The 19,059-nt window shown below is 32.2% G+C and overlaps 1 protein-coding gene across 16 annotated transcripts in view; it reads left to right on the top strand.

Annotated features, from left to right (window-relative positions):
* Ehbp1 (EH domain binding protein 1) overlaps positions 1 to 19,059 on the top strand; it is a 305,040-nt gene that overhangs the window by 244,986 nt on the left and 40,995 nt on the right. For 12 of the 16 annotated variants that reach the window (XM_048804243.1, XM_048804235.1, XM_048804237.1 and 9 more), the window contains 5 exons: positions 4,723 to 4,830; positions 7,729 to 7,853; positions 10,257 to 10,395; positions 10,617 to 10,723; positions 13,349 to 13,472. In XM_048804243.1, coding sequence (XP_048660200.1) covers positions 4,723 to 4,830; positions 7,729 to 7,853; positions 10,257 to 10,395; positions 10,617 to 10,723; positions 13,349 to 13,472 — 603 coding nt within the window. The remainder of the gene's footprint in view (positions 1 to 4,722; positions 4,831 to 7,728; positions 7,854 to 10,256; positions 10,396 to 10,616; positions 10,724 to 13,348; positions 13,473 to 19,059) is intronic. The other 4 variants (XM_048804245.1, XM_048804246.1, XM_048804244.1 and 1 more) reach the window with 1 other exon arrangement.

Raw genomic sequence — 19,059 nt, 5'->3', positions numbered from 1 at the left:
TCTTTCATTTGACATCCTTCTCGGGCTTATGGAGAATCAGGTACTTGTGATGTACTGCACATGGTTTTTTCAGCATCATTTTGTAGTTATATGCCTATAATGGCCTCATTTGAAAAATTCTCAATCTATGTAACAAACTTTGGGTCCATTTTATTGCATCTTACTTGTAAGGAAAAGGTGTTTGGGGACAAAGTTAAGTGTTTTTATTTTTAGTTGAATGATAATGTGGCCAGAGAATGTGCCCTGAATTTCTGCTTTACGAATTTATCAAGATTTCATCTTGGCCAAATAAATGTTAAATTTTTTTTAATGGTTCATAAATACTTTTGCAAGAAAGGTACCTACCTTGTTTTAAGATTATATTATACTCATATATTGTGTATTATAATGTATATTTGTGTACTATATTTTTTATATATGTGTTCCATAGCTTACAGCTTTAGTTTGAGTTAGGTTAATATAGTTTAAATTTAAACTGACGTTTTTACCTCTCTTTGGCTCAGATACGATAGTGTTGTGGTTTTAAATTTCAAATAAATAAGGCAAATACTTTTTTGTTGTGTCAATGAAAATGTCTGTGTGCCTACATGGTTCTTATCATTTTCAGTTATGGAAAATAGATTTATCTAAATTTGTTGAAATAAAATCTTAAGAGCCTTCACTAATTTTTACTTTCAGCTTTTATCAATAGTGTAATATTTGTATTGTGTTTTCTATCTTTTGTTTGATTTCTTTAGAATTAAAAGTTGTGTTTTTAGCCAAATAGAGTGTTGCACACCTATAATTCCAGCTACTCAGGAGGCTGAGGCAGGAGGATTGTAAGTTGGAGGATGATCTGTGCAACTTTAATGAGACCCTATCTCAAAATAAAATAAAAAGAACTGAGCATGTAGCTCAGTGGTAGAGCTCTTACCTGACTTGCATGAGGCCCTGGGTTCAGTGCCAAGTACTATGGGGGGAAAAAAGTTGTGAACTTAATGGGGATATTTGCTGAGAATATAAAAATCATAACAATTTTTATCTGAATATGTTTTTTTAATTTTTCTGAATATATTTTAAATGATAACCTCAGTTTCTTTTTTAGCATTGCAGATATTCTTTTCATTTTTGTCACCAAATCATTATTTCATTCAATTTTTCCATAAAGGAAAAGTATACAATTGACCTTATTTCAGTGCTATTAATCACACTTTTGAGATCCATATTTTGCCTATATTGTGTAGTGTATTCTGGAATACATTTTTCACATTTCAATACATATGTAATATTCTTTTACCTTTTCTTATGCATATATTATATATGATACTTGCAAAACAGCTTTAGCTATAGAATAAATCTCTAGTTTACTTTCTGCCTGGCTCAACTACTGGGTTTGAAATGGTTAGTCATAAAGATGTGTATCTCTGTGTCTGTAGTATGTTTAAACATACACTTGCACATGTACTTTAGTTCTGCTAGAATGCACTTAGAACATTTCTATAGTTGTTAGGAAATTGTAATATTAACTGCTAAAAAAAAGTTCAAAGTTCATCGTAAAACTGAAGTTACCAAATGGAAAGAAAGAAGAAATTCATTCTTAAGAATACCTAAACTGTATAAGAGACCAGTTTTTACTCTTGCCCTCCCAAGAAGTAATCCTTTTATCTAAGGTTAGCAATACATATGTAAACTTTGAATTAACTTACTTAGCACTACTGTGAGTGGTAGTGTAGATAGAGGTTTCATTTAACCTGGAAATAAAATGAAATTGCATGTGTTTAACATGCAGGAACTTGGCTCCATGTAAGTGGATAATGAAAGGAGGCACAATTTTCTACATATTCCTGGAACCTGAAAGTACACATATCCAAACTTAACTATTTCTTTTCATAGCAATGCTAACATTCTAATCACTCAGGCTGAAAATTGTGATGTCTGTTCAACATCCCTTCTCTACAATCCAGTATTTAGATGATTTTCAAATCATGTCATATCTACTCCCAATTCTTTTATTCTAGGTTTAACTCTCCATACTGCTTGCCTGAAGTTATAACAGTTTCCAGCCTGGATTTCCTGCCTCTAGCCTTTTTGTTCTCCAGTCCACACATAGGTCAGCAATGTTACATGAAGGGTGATGTCACATGAATAGTTTACTCCCCCTGAACAATTTTTAAACCACTTTTTTCTCTCACTGAAGAAAGCATATGAGGGCTGAGGTTGTGGCTCAAAGAAAGAGTGCTTGCCTACCATGTGTGAGGCACTGGGTTTGAGCCTCAACACCACATGAAAATAAAATAAAGGTATTGTGTCCACCTACAACTTAAAAAAAAAAAAGTGTTAAAAAATGTTTTTAAAAAATGGGTCCCATCCCTATTTTTTAAAAAAATGAAGAAAAAGAAGGCGGTACATGAGAATATAAGCAAGAATGATATAGGAAAAATATTAAAAACAACTTCTAATTTATAAAAGGCACTCCAGTGATTACATTACTATTAATAAATTATACATATTTCACAAATGGTTACGATGAGAAACTTTGTTTGAAAGCTACTTAATCTTCTAAAGCACAGTGCTGATCATGTTAGAACACCAGTGTATCTACCAAATAAAATTTAAACTTCCCATTCAGCCCTTCTGGGCTCTCTACAATTTTACCTCCTATTATTTCCCTTTAAGTGTGCTTGAGCCAAATAGACTCTACCCCTTCCTGTTTTCATGCCTGTAATGCTGTCCCTTCAGTTATACCTCTTGAAATTCTATATTTTTCTCAAGATCTAATTTTAATTTAAGAGTTAGTGCTTCTGAGAAATTCCGTAGTGTCACTGGCAAAGAGTTATCTTTTGAATTTGCTCCATACCTTATTGTCACCCCATAACACCCATACTGTGTGGCATTATAATCATTTCATTGTATTCCTTTCAGAACTTGGTATCTCAACATCCAGCATAGTGTTTTGCAAATTGTATATACAGAGCACAGTAGAAGTTTCTTGAATAAGTGATGAATGCATGTTGAATTTCGTACTTTTACTCTAGATTAATTATGGTTAGTAATCAGTGGAAGCTGATTGACAACAATCAAGTGTAATGCACTACCTAGATCCTGAAAAATTATTAATAGTAAATTGCTTCTGACATAGAGTAATGCTGAAGAAGCATTTTGAACACCATTTTAGCACTCAGGAAATGTTTTTTAATTCATTTGCTAAACTATAAAATTAAAGAATTTTTTAGAACAGTGAGATTGAAGATGCTCACTTTTATGAAAGTGAGCACAACTAATTGTGCTAAGCATAGTTTATCAGAAAAGATACCTAAGCTGATTATACTTATATAACATAGCCAGATATAATGCCTTAATTATGTCTTTGAAAGCATTTACCAATGTTTTCATCTCTATGGTTTTTTCCCCTCTGGGAAAATGATTTCTCAATCATTTTTCTTTGTTATTGTCTCTTTCTAAATGGCTTACACATTAGATGGGAAGTCTGCAATAAATGTTAACTATTATTAGCAATATTAATATTCTTAGTAAATATTTATTTGGGAATCCAAAGTCACATATAAAGATGTACATTTCAGAAAGGATTAAAGTTGGGGGATTAAACCAAAACTATGAAATTTTGGAATTTCTCAATTTGAAAAAAAATCTTTGGAATATCTTATTAATAAAAATTACCCAATTTAAAAAATATGATGCAGAGTATTAGGGGAATTCTTCACCTCCCAGGGCTAGACAGCCATTTCTTCAGAAACTCCATTTCCTGTCAACAACAGAATTTAAAGTTAAACTTCTAATATGTAAATCAGATCATTACTATGCCTTTTCAAATGTATAGAATTCAAAATTAACCAATTTTATCATTAGGATTTGGAGAGAAAAGATAAATAGTAGGAACTCATAATGTTAAAAAATGACTTTGTTGGATTGGGATTGTGGCTCAGAGGTAGAGCACTCGCCTAGCACGTGTAAGTGAGGCACTATATTCCATCCTGAACACCACATATTGTATCCACCTATAACTAAAAAATAAATGTTTTTTTAAAAATGACTTTGTTAATTATGACCTAAAATATTTTAGTAAGGATATAAAACAATAGTGGAAGACTTCCTCATTCATTTGTGCTCAGTTTTGAAAAATAGTTTTTCTCAATTTTTACTCTTCCAAGATGTATTGCCTTCGTTGTTTTTGAACCTTCCATTGTGTAAAGGCACTGTATTCTGGTTTTACCCTTTATTCATATTGCTTCTTTATGACAGTATTCATTAGTACAAAATCAGTCAAATCTTCATAAAATGGCTTAAATATAGCTACAAGTTTATAAGAAATAATGTCTTGATGCATCGATAGCAAATAAATGATTAAAAATGAAATTTAGAAATACTGTTTGATGACTTCTTCATCAGATCAACTTATTTTTGTGTGCTATTATGAGAGATTATGATTAGATTACACTTTAAAATACAGGGACTCAGTGAGCTCAGTGATTCAGAGACAGCATGTGGCAAATTGTCAAAACCTTTGCATCTGCTTTGATGTGATAATTCATGTTTGACTTAAGAATGTAAAATACAAGTGTTAATCCAATAGTGAAAAAGTGACTTAAAACTAATTTCTTAACTTGCTTATCTGTGTGAGACCTCAATTTGAATAACTGTTATTGAAATACTGGTTTTTCTTATTTAGTGTTTTGGACATAAAATATAAATAATAACTAACATTATTGCTACATGTTCCTACAGATGAAAATGATAATATTGAGATAGATACTAACGAGGAGATTCCTGAAGGCTTTGTTGTAGGAGGTGGAGATGAACTTACTAACTTAGAAAGTGACCTTGATTCGCCCGGTAATTTCAAATTGTTTTGTGTCCTGCTGCATGGCAAAATTTGTGGTTATATTTTTATTATCTCAATAATACTAGGTCCATTTTATAGTTTTATTATGTTTTATATGATAAGTCATTTAGCTAAATCTACCTTCCATTAATTTTACATTATTTTGTTTTAAGTTGAATGTTAAAATAGAAATAACATTAGAATAACAAATTATAGCTTATGTTCTCTTATTACCAAGATTCACTGTTATGTTTTATATGAAACAGTTTATAAGTGTTTGATAACTGATTTTCTTTCCTTCTTAAATATTTTGGTGTGCTGTTATATGATATATATGGAATAATCCAAATGTAAATCTAAAACATAGATCAGATTTTTCTGACAATTGCGAATTGATAGTTCTTGTTATAATATTGTTTTGAAAATGTTATGCTTACTTTAAATGTTTAAATATATTACTAATTAATTACTTTATACATACTTAATTGACTACAATACGACACTGAAAACTAATCATGTAGACTACTACTAAATTAATCTTATCAGTAAGTCAGTGGCAATTGATCTTTGTAAGTTCTTGTTTCAAATACAAAAATAAGTTCTAATGGTTTCTAATAGGTTAGTGTTCTATCTGCATTGCCTTTATAAGCCAGCAGCAAGTAACAATCCAAAACTTTGTATACCCAAGGGGTTCCATAAATACTTATTGAATTGAATTCTTATGGCAAAAAAAAAAAAAAAACTCTTTGGTAATATCTTTAGATTTAAAGATGAGGAGACAAAGTCCTTGATAATTATCTTTCCTATAAAAGCTAAAGGGAATGACAGCAGGCATTCTTTTTCCCACCTTTAGCATGCCTCTGCAAAGCTTACCTGCTCCTTCCCCTGTTTGAAATCATGCTATTACTTTTCCAAGAAACATTTGACCAGGATTTTCCTAACTGTAAGGAGCACTTGAGATGATCCAGGCCCTTTTGTCAGAAGCTCTTTCATGGCCCAGTATTAAATGATGTTATTGCTAGATAGAGGTCAGTATGTTTATAATTGTGCAAGTCCAAGAGAATTCTGATATTTTAAGGATATTTTTCAAATGTTTAACCCAAAATTAGAATGACCTTTTACTTCTTTGTTAACTACTGTAGAAGTTGGGTAGGTTTGATTGTTGCTTTATGAAGACACTTTTGTTGTTGTTTGCCTACCCTACTATTACAACTACCACCAAAGGCTTTATTAGAAACTAATAATATCCCCGAACTGCTAATGACATCCGTAAGTACAGAATCAAAGCCTTAACAGTCAATGTGTGGAAATGTAAAATTAATGCCAATAAGTAATGCACGTCTTTATTTTACAATAGATTATGAAGATAGGAAAAATTAACCATCTCTTAAATAAAGTGAGGAGAATTTATAGTTTCAGCTATTACAACTTTGTGGGATACTTTTTGCAACCTGGTTAATTTCAATCCTAACAGTCTTGACCCTTGCATTCTCAAAAGGGTCTCTTCCAGCCAGGCACAGTGGCTCATATCTATAATCCCAGCAACTTGAGAGGGTAAGGCAAGAGGATTGCAAGTTCAAGGCCAGCCTTAGCAATTTAATGAGACCCTGTCTCAAAATAAAAAATAAAAAGGACTGGGGATAAAACTCAGTGGTAGAGTACCCTTGGGTTCAATCCCCAATACCAGAGTAGGGCAAAATTCTCTTCCTACTTTATGCCAAAAAAGAAAACACATCTCAATCCTCTTGTTTAGACTTAATTAATATATTGTTTACAGCTCTTAAGCATTCTGATAAGTATTGGCATGTGCTTCCCAGTTGAGATCTGTGGTTTATTTTATGGCAATAAGAAATAGGAATGCAACCTAGAATCTGGAAGCGTGTAGAGTATATTATGATTTTTATCCTTGCTTTTTTCCCCAAAATTCTTTTCTTAACTTGTATATAAAAGTCATAGTGTTTTAATAATAAATTGCTTAATATTTATCTTGATTTGACCATAGTTCATCAGATATTGTTTAAAAAAGAAGCCTGGTAATATAAACTTACCAATTTGCATGAAAGTATGATAATAGCATTTATTAAGAGTATTATAATTAGAAAAGTTATTAATCTGTATGAAAAATATCACTCATCAAATGGTCGACATTTCTTTTACAACCATTTTATTAAAGAATTGTTTTGTGTGACTTTGTCAGAATAGAAATATTTGTGTTTCTGCTGAACTATTTCATTATTAAAGATTAATGTAATTATCAATAATAATTTGAAATTGCTTAAGCTTCTATCTATATTTAATACATTCCAGAAATGACAATATTTGTTATATTTCTGCCATCTAAGTAGAAGGTATTTTTAAACATATTCCCTGTGTTAATGCTGGGTACGTATGTACACACTTAAATATTATATTCTAACAGTGTGTATGTGACTGGGATCATGTTAAAAACTTATTTTAATATGATATTATATGTATACATGTAACATATTTTAAAGAAATAGTAAAATCATATAATTTAAAATCAAATGTATCTCTTCTTTGAAATATCTATTTTGTTATTTTTATTGTATATAATCTATACAGTTACTTATATATGTATCACATATACCTTAAGTTTTCAGGTAAGCATAGCTATTAAACTGTAGTATAACTTAGGTATCCTTAGATATGTTGACTATATTCCTTAAGGGAAATGATTCGTGAGAGTGAAGTGTGTATGTGTGTGTGTATACACACTCACACACAGAGGTCTGCATGTGTCTAGTGTGATGTGTTACCTTGCACCCCTAATGTCCTTTTTCTTTTTTTTTTTTAAATACAGTAATGTTTTTATGCTGTCACCTAAAGTTGGTAGCCTACACATCTAAATACATCTCATTTGTTATTCATGATCTTTGCATATTTAACAGAACAAAATAGTAAGTTGGTGGACTTGAAGCTGAAGAAGCTCCTAGAAGCTCAACCACAGGTGGCAAATTCATTCTCCAATGCTGCCCAGAAAGCTGGAACTGAGATCTCAGAACAAGAAATTAAGGTAATCTTACTTATTTAATATTTGGCTTAATATCCATATATTCTGGTTTCTGCTGATACCTTATAATCCTAAAAACAATTTCTTATCAAATTGTTCTCATTAAGTTATAAAAATTTTTACTAACTAGCCAATAAATTGAACAGCAATATGATAATCAGTGCTTTTATACTGTTTTTCAGAGAAACTCCTTCTTTTAATTGCTATTTCCAGTAAAAGTAGAGAGTACATAGAAACAGTTCTTGAGTTCTGTATGTATTCATATTTTGCTAAGAAAAATGTTGCCTAGAAGAATGTAGAATACTTTTCTATCATCTTCAACTTTCCTTCTGTTTAAATGAACTAGAATTTACATTATTTATAAGAATCCATCATACCTGAAGATGCTGACATGTATTGAATGTGTTTAAGATACTTACATATGTTTTGTGCCATTTTTGAATCTTACTTAATATTGCATTTTAGCCAAAATGCCACATTATAAGAATATTGTTATTATCTATATTATCCCCATCCACACATTCCCTCCTTTTCCTCACAATGTATCATTAATATTTTTTTCTAGCTTTAGGGCACTTTCAGTCCTGTATAACTTTTCACCCACCTGCGGACTATGGGGATTGCCCTGCTGACTGAAAGGATTTCCTTCCCCTGACACAGAGATGCTTTGAAGTCCCAAAACAATGACTTTCATTGCTTTTCCCCTATATTGTCGGTTTCTATAAATTGGTGATGAAAGTGTGTGGCAGCAACAGAGGACTTTTGGTCTCTATCTTTGAACAAAAGGAAGCCTGGATCAGGTCTGATTTTTTGCGTTCAATTTAGCTTTCTGCAGTGGATTTAATGCAGAATGAAGCTGGCCTAAGAATAATACAATGGATTGAAAAGGCTAACTGAATTAGTGGGTTTAGAGGAATACATTTGTAAAGTGGCAGAAGTCCCTAGTCATAAAAAGGTTTCTTAAGATGGGATTTACTGGCTAATCACACTGATATTTTAGCATGTTGCCAGGCCTAAAAAAATTTAGCTGTGTTTGTTTATTTTGGTAAAGACTTGAGTTTTACACTATTGGATAGTTACTATAATAACAGTAAAATTCACATTTTTTCTTAAAAAAATCAAAAAGAAATCCAAACTTATTTGTATCCTAACTGCTAGGAAGGCTATTTTAAGGATGATACTACAAGAACTATATCAGATAACTTTTAGAAAAGAAAAGAGAGGTATTTTTCTTCTTATGGTTTAATCATCTACATACATGAAATTGGTTTGCTTTCCAAAAAGCTTATGTAGTAATTTTTAAAGTTGTTCCAAAAAAAAGGTATGCTTTAAAAAGATTGCCTTTATATGAATCTTTTTACCTAAGATTTTGAAAATGCTATTTATAAAAAACATATAGAGTCCATCTGTTCTCTTGAAGCTTTTCAGCATTGATTTGGGTTTTTATTTTTGTAATAAAATGCAGTTTACACATTTATAAATGAGGCATTCTGTTTGTGGAAAAGGATAAACTGTTACCTTCCCTTGAGGATTCTGTATCCCAGGCCTCCTTGAGGCTAGAGAATAGGCCATTGGAGGGCTCCCTCATTACTGATTGTCTCAATGCAGAGGAAGGGCAAAGTCTTGGTTGCTTTTGATAACCAGTTTCAGCATTCAGCAGGCTTAGCTATTAGTCATGCATCTTAGCCTTTCCCTATTTACTTTCAAAACACTTAATAAAAATAATAAAAGATTAGGTATAAAATGAAATATTTGTTTGGTACACAGCACCTCGGTATCTGCAGCTTCCACACACTGCAGTGGTTCAGTCTTCTGGGATATTTCTTGTTGATAGAACCATTTGAATTTGTTACCAGTATTAACATAGGAAGCTCCAGAAGAGATAATTGTAGTTTCCTTAGCTGTAAAGGGCTTACTTACAAATCTGGCTTTGGAAAGTTATAGCTGATGAAATGCAGTTCAGTGGGGTAGTATTATAATCCTACCTTTTAGCCTTCATCCAGCATTAGTGGTTTATCTCAATGGGCATAAAATTAGAAACTATTTTTTCTTGTCATACAAGTCTTAGGACTGTACAAATCGAAGGGGCAGAATAGTAGAGGAAATAGGAGGCAACGGGGCTTTCAAATGATACCTATCACCAGAAGACACAAGAGTTCTTAGTATCTAATGTATCAAAGTTATCAAGGATTTGGACTATTTGGACTAAATCCCAAATTTTTTATTACAGGCAGTTGAACTTCTAGTTGAGCTATTTAGAGTATTTTAAAATCCCTTTTCTTCAAAGAGTTTCTAAAGGTTCTAAGTCAGCATTATTGTCTTAAATTAATAAAAGTTGCCATCTTAATGTGTAATTTCGTGTTTATATGATTAGTACTCTCATACAATTTGTTGTTTTACTTTTAGAATGGCACAGAAGATCTCCAGACTGAGCGATTACAAAAAGCAACAGAACGTTTTAAAAATCCTGTTTTGTTCAATAAGGATTCTACAGTCAGAAAAACTCAGCTTCAGTCTTTCAGTCAATATGTTGAGAACAGACCAGGTAGGAACACTTTTTAAAATGTTTCCAATCTTATGATTTAGTAGTAGTTATACACATACATACATATGTGTGTGTGTATGTGTATATATATATATATATATATATACACACACACACACACACACACACATATATTATGAAGCTGATAATGTAAATCCACATTTCAATGCACAAATATCAAGCTTTATAATAATTTTACATGTCTCTTCCCTTTTTTTAAGAGATGAAAAGGCAGAGATCAATACAGGAAGATACAAAGAAAGGAAATGAGGAGAAGGCAGCGATAACTGAAACTCAGAGGAAGCCATCAGAAGATGAAGTGCTTAATGTATATTAATTTTTTGTGTGGTTTCATGATTGCTGATAATTCCAAACTGTATGTGGAAATAGTGCCTTTATTTGTTAAAATGAGATGTTAGGTTTTTTAAGATGTCAATCTCCAGTGCATTCAAAGCAGAGTGAGAGGGGTGCGCTGTTGAATTAGTCTGCAGTGTGGTGATAATTGTCAGATAAAAAAAAATGAATTTTTCAGAGTTCCACAGCCCCAGCTTCCTTGAGACATTTCCATCAGGGCACTTCCCATAAAGAGATTCCAGTATTGATCTACCGGGAGGATTTTAATTATTACAATAGCAGATACCGCAGAGCTGCAGTTAGAGGGAAAAGTCACATGAGACCTGCTAGAATTTCTCAGCCAACCCATTTTGTTGGCTTGGGTTAATGGGTGTTCAACCTTTCCATTATCCAGATCAGCCGTGAATTACTAGCTGAATGATGTTTGCATTAATATAATATATATGGTAATTTCTTCACTTAATTAACGGGGAGGTTCAGCTCAGTAGGGGTATGGGCTGATCATGTGTAAAATTGATTTGTGAGGGAAATATTTGATAGACCGCAGGGAGAAAGCTGCTTTTGATGGACAGCTGCAGGACAGAAGCAGGAAGAACAAGTTTTAACTTGAATTTTTGTCTGGAAACATAGCTCTCTTTAATGGTACTTTCTTATTATCTACAGTTTGTCTAAACATTTTCATTATTTTTATTGTTAAAATAGTCTGTGGGATTTTAAAAGCCCTATAAATGCACTCAGAATTACCAACTGCATTTTAGAATTCTAAAAACTTCTCATTTTCAGTTATTCACCTTTAGAAGACCTGGAAAGGTCTAAGTACATAGAATATCACTTGTATATCCCCAGTATTTGGTATAGCTTTTAAGTTATGGAATACTTGAGTATAGCATATAAAGAAAATAGCACACTAAAGAAATCTGGTAATGATATTAATTACTATTTTTAACTAATCAGCTAAAGCAATGAAGTTTGTATGTTGCTTATCACTTCTATTTTCTTATATTTTTGTTATTCGTATTGTCTTGAAAAACTACCATGTTTGTTTTTTCTCTTTGGATAGGATTGAAAAATAAGAAAAGTCCCTTTTGAAACTGTTCTGCTGTCACCAAATCATTCCAGACTTTAAAGTTATCATTATCATTTATTCTGTTGTAATTTTTCTATTCCATTTCATATTGAAATTGAAGTATATTCATTTTTTATGGATCTTTTTAAAACACAGTGACTTTTTTAAATGAAATTATCTTGAGAAGTTATCAGTTTTATGATTTCTTAAAATATTTCACCTTTATATTGGTCAACTCCCATAATCAATTTAACAATTAGTTGGTATAAATTGATTTTACATGTAAGTACAAATAATTTACTAGTTTAGAAGGTGTCAAGCTATTATTAGCGTTAGATATGTTTATTGATTATGAGAATTACACAATATGCTCATAATTAACATAATTCTTGATTGTGCTTCTTGCTTAAGGAATACCAAAAGATAATTTCTCATTGTGTCTTAGAGATTAATATGCTTCTAGGCATGTGACAGAAGATTTTACACATTTATCTCAATGAATAAATAATGTTATAAGTGCTGATAATAACAGTGGTGGTAGTGAGCATAATGACTTAAGCAGTTCTTTAGTTATTCTCAGTTGCTTAGGCTTCTTAGCTCTAGAAAAGTAAAAAAGTAAACAGGTGTTCCAAAGGGAGCTCATATTTAATCCATTTTGTGGCAATACCATAAATAATAATCCAACCCATAATGACTTAAATTTCTAATATAAAAATAAAAATTTTTACTATATTGACTCTTTCCAATAGAGCTGCTATATTTCAAATAAAACTTTTAAGAAAAAAATTTTAACATGAATGGAAAAGTAAATTTTTGAATTGAAATCCAAATTTGGCTAAATAGAAGATTAATCAAATCAGTATACTAGTTGCATTAAACCCTGTGTAGCAAGGTTTGAAACCACCTGTCAGGTTAGAATTTATAGCTTATAAGAATTAGTAACAATCAAGAGAATGACATGTTTAAATACAGAAGCTATTGGCAGGAAAACTGGAGATACTGCATCTTCTTTTATCATGTTTTAAAATTATAGTCCCAATAAAAGCAAAACAAAAATCTTTTTAATTTTATGTTTTATAGAGCAACTCTGGTTTCTCTCAGAATGATTATTTTAAAGATCAGTTTTTTAGTAAAGCTCTATTTTTGCATATTACATTTTTTTTCCTCTTCTTTTCTTTAGTAGTCACCAAAGGGAAAATTCTCTGCTGTCCTTGTCCATTCCTAAATAATTCTGACTTAACTCTAAGGATAATTTTTAAACTTAGTATTCACTTTTTAAATCTTGCAACTCTGGGTGTGAAATTATAAGTATAATACTAAACAGCTAAAATGTTCTCTATTTACAAAAGTTTGGTATATATAACACATGAAAAATTGCTAAATCACAGGGATGGAGTTGCTTTTTGCTACTAAGGGGTAATACTATGGGTATATTTGGTTCTCTAGGTAAGTGCTTTACTAAGTGTTTGTAGAAAGGAAAAATGCAACTTACAAGTGATTTTTTTTTTCCTTCCTGTTTGTTCTCGTTAACAGAAAGGGTTCAAAGACACCAGTCAGTATGTTGTAGGAGAATTGGCAGCACTAGAGAATGAGCAAAAGCAAATTGACACCCGTGCCGCGCTGGTGGAGAAGCGCCTTCGCTATCTCATGGACACAGGTACGGTGCCCAATTACACTGTAAACAGTTTTGGCAAATTGAGCGTTCACAAACTCTTATAGAGTTTTGGAAGTGTGAATCTTTGAAGCCTGAATGTTCAGCAAAACTGCCTTGAAAATAAAAAGGCTGCGATTTGCAGCCACCTCTCTGGGCCCTGGTGATAAGAGTGCCTTCATGGGAAGTGATAACTCGCCCTGATACCGTGTGAGCCAGCACTATTGAACAGTGTGCTCATCCATGCAGAGTTGGAATACACATCTGTGCCTCATTGATATGCCACTGGTTTAAAAAAAAAAAAAAAAAAAAAAAGTAAGATCTTTACTGTTCTACTGATTCATTGGGAAAAAAAAAAAAAAAAAAAGATTTGGCCAGCTAAAGCCATGTACTGCATGAAACAGAGCACTGTGCATAGGGGATGGCTCCATGGACTAGATCACTGAAATTTGAGAATACTATCTGGTTACTGATGCTCCACAATTTTTTTCAAGAGAACAGGTTTTTAAAAGTCTGTAATACTTTGTGTCACAGTTGCATTTGAAAGGATTAAGGTATATATAGCGAGGTTTGTAAAGATGGGTTAGAGCAGCAAGTTAGCTCCTAACCAGAGGGTAGATTGTCATTTAATGCTGATTGCCAATGATGATTGAATAGATCTAAGAGCACAGTAAGCTATTGGAAAAGAACACTGTGTGTGTGTGTCTGTGTGTATGTGCGCATGCATGTTTCTTTAAAATTCTGCTCCTACAAAAAAAAAAATGCGAAATAAATTGAAATAATTCATACCAAATTGAAAAAAAGTCAAAAAAAGCAATTAACTAGAAAAAAATCTATTTCTATAATTAATTGCTTTAATTGTGGCAGCATTAAACTAGAGTAGCATAATTTAGGATGGAAATACTTTCTTGAACTTTTTCTTCTGTTTTCCAAAAATATATTTATAATGAAAGAACTCCAGAAGTAAACATTTATGTGAGATATATGAAAATACATATATTACTGAAATAAAAACATACTACAGGAAGGGGTCTTAGGTTTTCCTGGCCCAGTACATTTTAGACATGTTCTTTGGAGGGCCAAAGCTTCTTCAGAGGCACCTAGGAGCTGCCAGGAAAATAGGGAGCAGAAAGACGACATATATCTGAATTTCTTTTCTTACTTTAAAGAGAGTGGCTTGAGTGTATTTATTTGAAATAGTGGGCTTCTTGAAACAATTAGTTTAAAGAAAAGTTTCTACTGCTTAAGTTTTTTAAAAACTTTTTTCTAGGAAAGTTGTTACCTAATCTTGTCATTGTACAAGTAAGGAGACTGAGGTACAGCAAATGCTCAAGGTTATATAGATCACCAAGTGGAACACCTTGGAGTAGAATTCAGTTACCAGAATCCTATTGTACAGGAACCTTCCCACTGTGTCAGATTACCTAAACTATGTTTATTATTTCCTTAACAAGGTACATGGATGCCCAGTGTTGCCCATGAATATATACATTGTATAGATGCAACGTGGATCCATAAACCAATATATTGCTTTATATTTGAATTTTTTCCTTTGATTTATGAAGAGTTTTTAAAATATTAGATATGTTAGCTATATAAAAATGTAAATACCACATTATTATCCCAGCAGCTCTGTAGGCTGAGGCAGGAAGATCCCAAGTTCAAAGGTAGCCTCAGTAACTTAGTGAGACCCTGTCTCAGAATAAAAAACAAAAAGGGCTGAGCTTTGGATCAGTGCTTAAGTGCCCCTGGGTTCAATTCCTGGTATCAAAAAAAAAAAAAAAAGTAAATACCAGATAATATAATTTCTGTAATACATTCTTAAGTTATTTTCCTTTAAACATTTTAAGGAGACAGATTTCTTTTTGGTGTTAAGTTTGTTTTTGATTTTTTAACAAATGGAAGTAGACTGCCTTCCTTGATTATATTAAATAAATCAGATGTTACTATTCAAGAAACCTTGTGCCACTAGTAAAAAAAGTTAGAAATGCAATTTCCTTTTCTTATTTCACACATGGAGCTTGATTTATTAAGGGTTTCAACCAAAATAGACTCAAGTTTTCCATCCCAACCCACACATCACTAATGAAGCTTTCATTTGGCTCATTTCAACCTTAGATAGTTTATAATCTGAAAAACAATCATAAGCTATAAATTGACCCTAGAACTCCATGGGAACTGTTGTATTCCTTAGTCCAAAGGACAGAATCATTTAAGAGAACCTCATTAGTAAAGGCAGAGTCAGGGTTTGATCTTGGGTTTTTAGGTTTTCTAACTATTTACTCAGGTCTCTTTCCCTACCATGTCTTTTGTATTTTATCTGCTATTTAAGATTTGATATATTTATAGGTAACTGATTACATTCAATCTTTTTACTGATTTTAAAGTCAAATACATAAAATTATTATATTAGTTGAAACCATACAACTCTACAGCATTTAGCACATTTACAGTGTTATGTGATCACCACCACTATACATGTCTAGAGCTTTTTCATCACCACAAATTCTATACTCATTAAGCAGTAATTCTCCATTTCCTCCTCCTCTGATCCTTAGAGAAACTCTAATCTACTTTCTGTCTCTGAATTAACTTTATTCTAGATGTTTCATATAAGTGGAATTAAATAATATTTGACTTTTGGTTTGGCTACTTTCACTTAACCTAATGTCTTCAAGGTTCATCCATGTTGTGGCATATACCAGTTTATCATTCCTTTTAATGGTTGAATAAATTTATATATATAAATAAATTTATATATAAATATATACACACACATATCTATATATAAAAATGCATATATATATCACATTTGTTTATTCGTCTGTTGATGTACAGTTGGGTTGTTTCTACTTTTGAGCTACTATGAACATTTGTGTATAAATATCAGTTTGAATCTGTTTCAGTCTTATTGGGTATATAATATACCTAGGATTGAAATTTGTACATCGTATGGTAATTCTGGATCTCCTCAATTATAAATGATTTGTGAGGTTTATTTATAACTCATAATACATTTTCCAAAAGAAACCCTGTTATAAGTGTACACAGAGCAGACTAACACACACAAAAAACTATTAATTCAAAATATAACTAATACTAACAGTTATCCTAAACTTGAGTCCTAGGTTCCTAGAACTTGAGCAACAGTAGGTTTAAAGAACCACCTGTTTGACATTGAAGAACTTGAATCCTGAGGTAACAGGGAAGGAGACAGCCTGAATGGTGGCCTAGACTACTAGGCATTTCTCATGACAGGAAGCTGTAGTAAGAAAGTAGGACCCTCAGTGGATCATGCAACAAGATGAGGAGGTGTCAGGTACGAGAATAGCAATAGCTGGAGAAGGACATCAGTGGCAAAGATAGAGCAAGTATGAGGATTTTTATGTCAAATTCCTTCTGAATTTGCTGAGTTAATCCTAAATCACTGAAATCTCAATAGCAATAGTCTTCATGTATGTGTGTGTATATATTTTTTCCTCATACACTAATGCTTCCTATCTTGATCCCTATAAAATCTTTATGCAAATATTAGAAGATTGTTTTCCATCAGCTCTTAATGGCTTCTCTCTGTGTATGTACATGGGTGTAATTGTTAAGGACTTTTTTAAAGTTTCTAGTTCCTAAAGTTTGTGATGATTACTACTTAGGGAAACTTATTACAAATCTATACTATGTATGTTCCAGGATGACACTTTTTGTATGTAAGTATAGTGCTAAGGGATCTGTGCCAGCAATGCTGTAACCCTCAAAAAATGCAGTTTACAGTGGAAACACTGACAGGCCCTTTTACTGTGGTGCCACAAATCATGTTACTATGATGAATGGTGTTTCTTTTCCACTCCCAGTCTGTTTTCTTTTGATGGTTATCAAACTCTCTTACTGTTCAGCTGGAAGTATAGCTCAGTAGTAGAACGCTTGTCTAACTGTACAAGGTCCTGGGTTCAATCCTTAGTACCACCAAAAACAAACAACAACAAAAAACAACATACTTACTGTAGAATTGTAGTGTTTTAATCTAATGATTTTTTAAGTCACAATACTTTATTTAATTCATTTTGAGTATAAAAATTAAATATGGGAGGTTGCAATAAAATTGTATCTTACAACTTTATAACCTTTGAACACACAGTAACCTGATTGCCTCCTTAAGTCCCAGGCCAAAAATACTGATTCCATAGCTTTTTGTAGAGTATTTGCTCCAAAAACCCAACTGGACATTTAAAAACATTAAATATACTTTGGGGTATATGGAGTAAAAGAAATCTTTCTACTTGTTCTTCAGAATTTTTGTTTACCTCTTTCTTTGAGGAACCACATGTAATATTATTAAAGCTGCTTTAAAGAAGGGAACAGAGCACATATATTAAAGTAAAATTTATAGGAATTTTACTAGAAACTTTCCCCTTCAAATCTCCAAAATTATCTTTTATCTTTACCTAAAGATGACAGTGATGGCTAATATTGATTGCATGCCAAGTCTTCGTGTGTGTGTGTGTGTGTGTGTGTGTGTGTGTGTGTTCCAAGCTGACACTTTGTATATAAGTATAGTGCTAATGGATCTGCATCAGCAATGTTGTAACCCTCAAAAAAATGCAGTTTACAGTGGAAACATTGATAGGCCCTTTTACCATAGTGCTACAAGTCATGTTACTATGATGAATAGTGTTTCTTTTCCATTCCTATTCTGTTTTCATTTGATGGTTATCAAACCATATGTGTTTGTGTGTGTATTGTGTGTGTGTATATGTATATATATATATATATATATATATATATGGAAAATGCTTTATATGCATCATTCTCTTGTTTCTCAAAGTGGATCTATGGAAGATTCTCTTAACAACCAGGACTATTAAGAATCATATTTATTGTAAAGAAAAGTGATTTTAAATTTGTACAAAATATAAGATTCAAAGCCAGCCTTAGCAACTTAGCAAGACCCCAATTCTAAATAAAATATATTTTAAAAAGGGGGCTAGGATGTGGCTCAGTGGTTATGCACCCCTGGGTTCAATCCCTGACACTAAATACACACACACACACACTTTTTTTTTTTAATTCCATTTTTCAGTAAGGAAAGAAGCTCAGAGAAGAAAGTAACTTCCCCATTCATACAAGTGGTAGAGCAAGAGTCAAACAAACCCAATCTGATGGATCAGGAACACAACTCCCAGACACCAACTGACATGCTGGCTGCTTCATTTCGCATATTATTAGAGATTACTTTCTGATTTTTCTGGGGCTTTACTAATAATTCTCTGGAACTTCTTATCACCATTTCATGGTTTATAATTAGTAATCCACAAGAATAGGATCACTTTTCATTTAGCTTATGGACATTTAACCAACTCATTTGACTTATAAGAGATCCAACAAGGTCATATTCCTCTTAATATTCTTTCTTTACCCTGGTCATCACAATGTAATATTCATGAATAGTAGGCTGTAAAACATCTTCATTTGGAATAGTCAAAGAGATAAAAACAAGCTCTTCTTCAAAAGAAGCATGTACTTCTTTGCTGATCTTCAGAAGTTTCTAAAACTTGAACACTTATAACCTGTAGAGTAGTTTTCAGTCTAAACTGCACAA

This window comes from Marmota marmota, unplaced genomic scaffold (genome assembly GCF_001458135.2).
Source record: "Marmota marmota marmota unplaced genomic scaffold, marMar, whole genome shotgun sequence".
NCBI lineage: Eukaryota > Metazoa > Chordata > Mammalia > Rodentia > Sciuridae > Marmota > Marmota marmota.
This window is presented reverse-complemented; position numbering and strand designations above follow the sequence as displayed.